The sequence below is a fragment of the Fulmarus glacialis genome, unplaced genomic scaffold (assembly GCF_000690835.1).
Source record: "Fulmarus glacialis isolate BGI_N327 unplaced genomic scaffold, ASM69083v1 scaffold14129, whole genome shotgun sequence".
Taxonomy (NCBI): Eukaryota; Metazoa; Chordata; class Aves; order Procellariiformes; family Procellariidae; genus Fulmarus; species Fulmarus glacialis.
Window position 1 is genome coordinate 2,290 of NW_009232713.1, and position 9,185 is coordinate 11,474.

Below are 9,185 nucleotides of genomic sequence, written 5' to 3' on the forward strand. Positions count from 1 at the left end.
GGTGGACGAGTGCTCCCCCAACCCCTGCCAGAACGGAGCCACCTGCACGGACTATCTGGGAGGCTATTCCTGTGAGGTGGGTGCTGTCGGGGGCAGAGACGCCCAGGGAGAACGCACCAGTTACTGCCTTTCTGCTGCCCAAGGAGCTGCCCCAGCTTCAGGCTGGCTCATTGCCCCATTATCAAGTTGAAGCCTGGGGTGCTGGCTGTGCTCCTGCAGCCATGTGGGAATTGAGTGAACCTCTCTGATAGTTCCCCTCTTCCTTCCTTGTAGTGTGTGGCTGGTTATCATGGAGTTAACTGCTCAGAGGAGATCAATGAGTGCTTGTCCCACCCATGCCAGAATGGAGGAACCTGCATCGATCTCATCAATACCTACAAATGCTCCTGCCCCAGAGGAACTCAAGGTAAATTAATTCCCCAGGCTGGGGCATTAGTGGGCTGAGCATAGATATCCTCGGTATCTGCTCATTAGCTGCTCAGGCTAGCAGAAGCAAATGCAACGGTAGAGGTTTGTGTTTGCTTGCGAGCTTAGCCATCAAGGCCACGCAACCTTGGACGTGAGCTGCGCGGTGCTGCATGCCTCCTGCCAGAGCGGTGGCTCAGACTGCCATTGAATTGGTCAGGCTCAGCCCCTTCGCAGGGAAGGTTCTCACAAGGGACCACCGGGCACCCCGATACTGTTTGATGAGCTGTGTGGGTTGTTCCCCCATTTCTCTAGGGGTGCACTGTGAGATCAATGTGGATGACTGCAGCCCTTTCTTTGATCCTGTCACCCTGGGGCCCAAGTGCTTTAACAATGGCAAGTGCACGGATCGGGTAGGTGGCTACAGCTGCATCTGCCCCCCTGGCTTTGTAGGGGAGCGCTGCGAGGGAGACGTCAACGAGTGCCTGTCCAACCCCTGCGACGCCCGCGGCACCCAGAACTGCGTGCAGCGGGTCAATGACTACAAATGCGAGTGCCGACCTGGCTATGCAGGTGAGCGCCGCGTCCCCCATCCCCAACCCGGCAGCCCCCAGCCACCCCGCGCATCTCGCACGCCTTCCTCTGCTCCTCACGCGCTCTTCTCCTTCGGCAGGCCGTCGCTGTGACACCGTGGTGGATGGCTGTAAAGGCAAACCCTGCAGGAACGGTGGAACATGCGCAGTTGCCAGCAACACCGGCCGCGGCTTCATCTGCAAATGCCCCCCGGTACGTACCTGCTCCTCTCCAGCTCTGAGCGTGGGATGTTGCACGGGCCCTGCAAGTCAGCCCCTTGCACAGAGGGGCAGTCAAGGGGCCAGTTTAGTGCCGAGGCTTGCCCGGCTGGGCTAGCCAGGGGGAGAGGCTTTGCTGCGGGTGCTCGCTGGAAGGAGGTGTATCCGTATATCCCGCCTCACTAGCAAGGAGACTGGGTCAGGGTCAGGGAGAAGGAGGAGGCTTAGCAGGTACGATGCACAGCTCTGTAGGACAGACTCTTGCCTGGTTGACCATTATATTTGCTCCACATAAAGGTAGGGCAGGCAGCTATGGAGAAGAACTCCCTTCGTTTCGAGGGGGATGCTCTAACAGGGTTTACATTCCAGATTATTCTTGCCCATCACTAGTTTCAGAGGACGCTCCAGAGCCGAGCCCTGATTCACTGGGTTTGTGCTGAGTTTCCCAGAACACACACGTGTGTTAGGCTGCTCATAGGACAGCGTCAGTGATTCCGACTCCCTCTTTGCTGTCACCTCCCCAGGGATTCGTGGGTGCCACCTGCGAGAACGACTCCCGCACCTGTGGGAACCTGCACTGCCTGAATGGTGGCACCTGCATCTCCATCCACAAGAGCTCCAAGTGCATGTGCACGCCGACCTTCACGGGTCCCGAATGCCAGTACCCGGCCAGCAGCCCCTGCACCTCCAACCCCTGCTACAACGGGGGCACCTGCGAGTTCTTCAGCGATGCCTCCCCCTACTACCGGTGCAACTGCCCTGCCAACTTCAACGGCCTCAACTGCCACATCCTCGACTTTGATTTCCAAGGTGGGATCGGGCAGGATATCATCCCACCCAAAATTGAGGAGAAGTGCGAGATTGCAGTTTGCGCGGGGTATGCCGGCAACAAGATCTGCGATGGGAAATGCAACAACCATGCCTGCGGCTGGGATGGGGGCGACTGCTCCCTCAATTTCAACGACCCCTGGAAGAACTGCTCCCAGTCTCTGCAGTGCTGGAAGTACTTCAACGATGGCAAGTGCGACTCGCAGTGCAATAACGCTGGCTGCCTGTACGATGGATTTGACTGCCAGAAATACGAAGGGCAGTGCAAGTAAGTGACTTGCTCATTGACCCTCTTGTTTTAAAGCCGTGACCTCTGTGCTGATTGTCCTGGGGGTATTTTCTGGTTGCATCTGCTAAAGCTCCGAAGTGCAGACCTGTTGTTCACTCTCTACATTCTGTTCTGCTGCCTATGGGGCTGCAACTCAAGCAACCACACTTCCCTGTGGTCTTACTGAGTTTATATACACTTGGAAGCTCTCTGGGTTTGGCTCATTCCAGATGGCTTCGCTGTCCTTGCCTGTATGACACCATAGATGCAAATTCTCCAACTCACAGTAGTAACACAGTGAGTTTCAGTGTAGGGGGACCCCAGATGGAAGAGCAGCCAGAAAACATGATGGTATTAACATCCAGGCATTTACCAAACATGTCTTTGGAAATAGCAGGAACTTAATCCCAGATTCCTGGACGAACTCTGGTCTGAGTAACTATTCTGTGTCCCCATGTCTTCTCTGAGTCACAGTAATTTGTCCCTTTTTCTGGCATCTAAATTGCAATTTGTAATTTAACAGCTGCTATCTTTTACCTGCAGAAGTGAATGCTTCACAGCGCTGCATGAAACAGTTGCGTTCTGTGTAAACTGGTTTAGTGTCCGTCAGGATGAAGAATATTTATACAAAAGAGACGTCCTTGTGGACCACCACTTTTATTTTCTCAGCAGATAGGTAATACGCACAGTACTTGGTCTAATTCATTCTTGTGCCTTTCTTTTTCTTCTGCCCAGCCCTCTGTATGATCAGTACTGCAAAGATCACTTCTCAGATGGCCACTGTGACCAGGGCTGCAATAATTTTGAGTGCGAATGGGATGGTCTGGACTGTGCAAACAACATGCCAGAGAAGCTTGCAGATGGCACGCTGGTGGTGGTGGTCCTGATCACTCCCGAGAACCTGAAGAACAACTCTTTCAACTTCCTGCGGGAGCTGAGCCGCGTGCTGCACACCAACGTGGTCTTCAAGAAGAACCCCAAGGGAGAGTATATGATCTTTCCATACTACGGCAATGAGGAGGAGCTGAAAAAGCATTACATCAAGAGGTCAACAGAGGACTGGTCAGATATGTCCAGTGCTGTCATCAACAAAGTAAAGAGCAGCCTCTACTCCAGGGCTGGCAGACGGCAGAAGAGAGAGCTCGATCAGATGGACATCAGAGGGTAAGGGGGACCAATGGGTTCCTTTTTCACTGAGCAGCATTTGTTTTCCGTGTTGATAATAGTAACATGCTATAAAGGGAAGGATGTAGGCCAGATAATTGTATTTAGACGTTGCTTTCTGTGTGAATAGAAACCGGATTTTGCTCTCATGTGGGAAAAGCGAGTGATCGCTCAGGAATCCCTGATACAATGCTGCGCCGACTCTCACGATTGAAGGAGTCCTGTGTATTGTTGGGAGCCGGGGCTGGGCTGGGTGGGACCTGGAAGCAGAGGCTGGCCTGACCGACTGTCTGACTGCAGGAAGCCATTAAGTTAAGCCTCAGTTTCTCCCTGGGAAATGCTTTCGAGAGCTTTGTTGTAAAAATTACTGCAAACTGTGTTTGGAGATCTTTGCTATAAACATATAGATCTAACCTTCTCCCTCTCTGTGGGCTCAATCAGAAGCCACCGAAAGCAAAGGAGTTAAAGCAGCGAAACTGATGTGAAAAGATCTGAAGGCTCCCAAACAGCGTTATTTAAGATCCTGTAGTGTCTGGGTAATTTTAAAACATTGTGAAGCAGAGACTCCCTTCTATTCCTGTAGATAAGGAGTTAGATTTCACAGTATTTGTTGAGGCAAATCCAATAGATCATGAGTGTGAGCTGCAGGGCTTGGGCCACAGGGAAGCAAGGAGATGGGTTCCCACCTTCTAATTCCCACTGATGGGGGGTTAAGGAGGGAAGGGAGACAGGGCTCATCTGTCTTCTAGGCGTGGTCATTGCTCCGTGTTTCTCATTGACTCTTCTCTCGCACAGATCCATCGTCTACTTGGAAATTGATAACCGCCAGTGCATCCAGTCGTCTTCCCAGTGCTTCCAGAGTGCAACTGATGTGGCAGCGTTCCTGGGTGCCTTGGCCTCCCTTGGCAACCTGAACATACCCTACAAAATAGAAGCTGTTAAAAGTAAGTATGGCTGGTCGGCTGGGGAAGAGAGACAGCCAAAACTTTCCAGCCTTGTCCATGTTTAGTTATCTGTCAGCTGGCTGCATTTGAGCACAGTCTGCTTTTAATAACCTTGCATCCTTTTTTTTTTCTTTAAGTCTGTTCTTAAAAAAATTGCAAAAACAGTTTATTATTTTTGCTTATTCCAGGTTTATTTCAAAATCATTATCACTATAAAAGTTATAAAAGAAAAAAAAAGAAAAAGAAAACCCAACCAGCTCCAATCAATCAGTGACATGCAAGGAGTTGAAGTTTGTATCTTGAAAATCCCCCCTAAATCCTTTTGTCTTAACAGCTCAATGCAAGCGCAATGATTTGAAGTTTGCTAATCCTTTTCCTTAAAGGAGAAAAAAGTGAAGCTGTCTCCTGATGCAGGCTGGCTTGTGCAGCCGAGAATTTGCCGATAGTTTGCAATTCTGATTAATAGCGTATAAAATGACCTTATTTTGGGGGGGCTGATTTAGATCAGACTTAGGTACCTCTATTAACTAATTTTCCTTCATTTCCACTCTCTCACTGGTTTGCTATGCAGCTTAATGTCTCAGCATCTCTTTGTGCCCCACTGTTTTGTAGGTGAAACAGCTGAGCCCACGAAGAACTCCCAGCTGTATCCTATGTACGTGGTGGTGGCTGCGCTGGTCTTGCTTGCTTTCATTGTAGTGGGAGTATTGGTGTCTCGTAAGCGGCGCAGGGAGCATGGGCAGCTTTGGTTCCCAGAAGGCTTCAAAGTGACAGAGTCGAGCAAGAAGAAGCGACGAGAACCACTTGGGGAGGATTCTGTTGGACTGAAGTGAGTAATTTGCTTGCTAACCCGTTAGACGTAGCGCAGTGGGGCTGCTCAGGGCTCTTCTGAAAGAACCATCGGAGTTTCGTTCTCTAGTGCATCATATTGGCGTAGCGGGGAGGAGAAAAATCAGGTTTCTTAAAGTTCTGCATGGGGAAAACAGTGTTCCCATCTGGAGGAGGTTTTTAGATGCTTTGTGGACCGTTTGCACTTGATAAAAAATGAAAGGCAACCTGAGGGGAACCTCCTGGAAATTGCCTTGTTGATTCTTCTTTCAGTTTGTGCATGTAGATAAACACAGTCCATCACAGACTAGTTCCTGCAGAGGAGCTAATTTTTTGTATGGTTTCATTTCTAAAGACCCCTCAAAAATGCTTCAGACGGTACGCTGATGGATGACAACCAAAATGAGTGGGGTGATGAGGAGACCTTGGACACCAAGAAGTTCAGGGTAAGCTCACTGCCACATTCCCTTTCTGTGCTGCAAGTAGTCACGCGCTGGATTTTGTCGTGGAAGGAGCAGAGCGCTGCGGAAAGCAGCAGAGCAGAGGGACCCTCGGGGGCCCAGTCTGCGCTGCGCGTCGCTGCTGCCGGCTCCTTTGCAAACCTGTGTGTGACAAATGCACCTTTGAGACTTGCAGAGCTTCCCATGCTAGAGCTCAGCCCCCTCCTCCCACCCTGACTTGTGCGCTTTGCTCGGTGCTCATTTCCCGCTGTCGTTCCTCAGTTCGAGGAGCAGGCGATGCTGCCCGACACGGACGATCAGACGGATCACAGGCAGTGGACCCAGCAGCACCTGGATGCCGCTGACCTGCGCATATCCTCCATGGCGCCTACTCCACCGCAGGGGGAAATCGATGCAGACTGCATGGACGTCAACGTCAGAGGTCCCGGTAAGGTGGAGTCCTTTCACTTCTGTGCTGCTTGTCAGCTAATCTAAAATCGTCCCTTACCCCTTGCAGATGAGCAGTCCCAGACAGCCCTGTCTCTATTGCTAGTACAGAGTCGCTGCTAGCCGTTCTGCATCGCGTGGTTGCTGTTGTGCGTGATTTAGGATAGACCCTGTCACATTTTGATTTCTATGAGATCTCTTTTGTTTACTCACTGAGATGGAAATTAGAGAATACAGAAGAAGTACCTATTAAATAATCCAGCTTCTCTCTCTGCCACTCCTAGACTCCTCTCCTCCCACCAAATTGCACATTTCTCAGTCTTCTTTTCAGGTTTTTAACTATATTAATAGTTAATAGCTTTTAAGTTATTACAAATATTTGGTCTTCCCCACATTTGTGAAATTGTCCTCTGAAATAATAAAAATATTTAAGGCTGCACTGTACTGTACTCAAGTTTGCTTTGAGCAACCTTCCTTATAAATTGCACCTTACATGTTAGTGTGCAAGCTAGCAGATGAAATAGGAAAAGCAATGAGTGGTGAGATACCACTAAGGAATTTCAGATCCATATCAGAGGAAGGATATTCGTGTTTGATGTTTAGAACCAGTCAGGAACTCAGTCTTGATGCACCCACGAGAATAAGCATCTATCGCAGACAGAGCATCTTGCTGAGCCGCCTGCATTACAGAAGGGTAAAAAGCCTTTTTTCACCGAGTTCCCCTGTGCTTTTCAGATGGCTTCACCCCCCTCATGATCGCCTCGTGCAGCGGAGGAGGGCTGGAGACTGGCAATAGCGAAGAAGAAGACGATGCTCCCGCCGTCATCTCGGATTTCATTTACCAAGGCGCCAGCTTACACAACCAGACTGACCGCACCGGCGAGACGGCGCTTCACCTGGCTGCCAGGTACTCCCGCTCGGATGCTGCCAAGCGCCTGCTGGAAGCCAGTGCCGATGCAAACATCCAAGATAACATGGGCAGGACGCCTCTCCACGCCGCCGTCTCTGCCGATGCCCAAGGAGTCTTCCAGGTAATTGATCCTTTTGCCACCAGTCTCGGGGTTTTCTGGGGAAAGTACTGGTGCTACGTGTTGAGTCAGTGACACGACTGAGCTTATGGCAGGGTCTCCAGCTTGCCCTGGCAAGGTGCGGGGTGGAAGTCTTGAAAACTGAAGCCCTTGTTGTCTCAGGAATGGGCACAGCAAAGCAGCTGCCCTCGGATGTGCACCCCCGGACTGGGAGAGGGGACTGGAGGGACCGGCCTCTGGAAAAGGGGTTGCAGGTCCTGAGACCTGGGTACCTGGAGTGTCTGCTGTCTGTCCCTCCTAACGTTTGTGTTTCCTGTGCTTTGGCCCTTGTTGCGGCAGATCCTGATTAGGAACAGGGCAACCGATCTCGATGCCCGAATGCACGACGGGACCACTCCTCTGATCTTGGCCGCTCGCTTGGCTGTGGAGGGCATGCTGGACGATCTCATCAACTGCCATGCAGACGTCAATGCCGTGGATGATCTAGGTACTGCAGGCAACTAAAACACGGGCTCCCTCAGAGGCAGAAGGAAAGGGCTGCTTGCTGTTACTCTTACCACTCACTAATGCGCGTTGTGTGTCGTGGTCTTCCTCCATAGGCAAGTCAGCACTGCACTGGGCAGCTGCTGTGAACAACGTTGAAGCCGCAGTAGTCCTCCTGAAGAATGGTGCCAATAAGGATATGCAGAACAATAAGGTAGGGGTCTCCTGGGCTGACACAGGCAAGGAAAGAACCATCTGGGGAGTCTGTTAAAGGGTAATTTTTGCCTAAAATACAACACACTCTGGCACTGAGACTCTGATTTGATTGTTCTGCTGTCAATGAAGCTGTTGGATTTAGCTCGAAGAAGCATTGTGAGATTTGGTCCTACGGGTGATGTTGAGGGGCTATGCAGTGCTTGGTGAGCAGTATGGTACAGTGTTAGTGTGGCCATCTCCTCACACGTTCTGGGTCACTCGCAGGGTTCCTGGTTTGATACCAGTATAAGGACATGGCTCAGCAGGGTAGGAACAAGCAGCAGCAAAACCTCACTAGAGGAGAGACGATTACTGTCTCTGCCACCCAACTGCATGGTGTTGGGCATGGAGCCCAGGATAGTGTTAGCCAGGAGAATCTGTGAACTTAAACCTAACCATCTTTGCTGGGTTTCTAGGAGGAGACCCCACTCTTCCTCGCAGCCAGAGAAGGGAGCTATGAAACCGCCAAGGTCCTGCTGGACCATTTTGCCAACCGCGACATCACGGACCACATGGACCGGCTCCCACGGGACATCGCCCAGGAGCGGATGCACCACGACATCGTGAGGCTGCTGGACGAGTACAACCTGGTGCGGAGCCCGCCGCTGCACAACGGCCCGCTTGGGGCACCCACGCTGTCCCCACCGCTCTGCTCTCCCAACAGCTACATCGGCAACCTGAAACCTGCCGTCCAGGGTAAGAAGGCCAGGAAGCCGAGTACCAAGGGCCTGAGCTGCAACGGCAAGGATGCCAAAGACCTCAAAGCCCGGAGGAAAAAATCACAAGATGGAAAAGGATGTCTGCTTGACAACTCCAGTGTGTTGTCTCCAGTGGACTCCCTGGAGTCACCCCATGGGTACCTGTCGGATGTTGCCTCTCCTCCGCTGATGACCTCTCCATTTCAGCAGTCCCCTTCCATGCCTCTGAATCATCTGCCAGGCATGCCTGATGCCCACATGAGCATCAATCACCTCAACATGGCAGGGAAGCAGGATATGGCCATGGGAAACTCCAGCAGGATGGCCTTCGATTCAGTGCCGCCGCGTCTCTCTCACCTCCCCGTCTCCAGCCCCAGCACAGTGATGAGCAACGCCCCGATGAATTTCTCTGTCGGTGGAGCGGCCGGTCTGAACGGGCAGTGTGACTGGCTCACCAGGCTGCAGAACGGCATGGTCCAGAATCAGTACAACCCGATGAGAGGCAACATGCAACCAGGGGCGCATCAGCAGACGCAAAACCTTCAACACGGCATGATGACCTCCCTGCACAACGGCTTGCCCACCACAAGCTTGTCACAGATGATG

General features: G+C 51.7%; 1 protein-coding gene across 1 annotated transcript in view; it reads left to right on the top strand.

The window, feature by feature from the left end:
- The window catches only part of NOTCH1 (notch 1), a gene marked incomplete at its 5' end in the record, with an annotated part of 11,152 nt that overhangs the window by 1,400 nt on the left and 567 nt on the right, over positions 1-9,185 (top strand). Inside the window, 14 exons of the mRNA XM_009585031.1 lie at positions 1-76; positions 274-406; positions 721-978; positions 1,079-1,191; positions 1,721-2,292; positions 3,028-3,456; positions 4,252-4,400; positions 5,013-5,229; positions 5,584-5,674; positions 5,951-6,116; positions 6,851-7,146; positions 7,483-7,630; positions 7,743-7,840; positions 8,298-9,185. The exon at positions 1-76 is cut by the window's left edge and continues 145 nt beyond it. Coding sequence (XP_009583326.1) covers positions 1-76; positions 274-406; positions 721-978; positions 1,079-1,191; positions 1,721-2,292; positions 3,028-3,456; positions 4,252-4,400; positions 5,013-5,229; positions 5,584-5,674; positions 5,951-6,116; positions 6,851-7,146; positions 7,483-7,630; positions 7,743-7,840; positions 8,298-9,185 — 3,634 coding nt within the window. The remainder of the gene's footprint in view (positions 77-273; positions 407-720; positions 979-1,078; positions 1,192-1,720; positions 2,293-3,027; positions 3,457-4,251; positions 4,401-5,012; positions 5,230-5,583; positions 5,675-5,950; positions 6,117-6,850; positions 7,147-7,482; positions 7,631-7,742; positions 7,841-8,297) is intronic.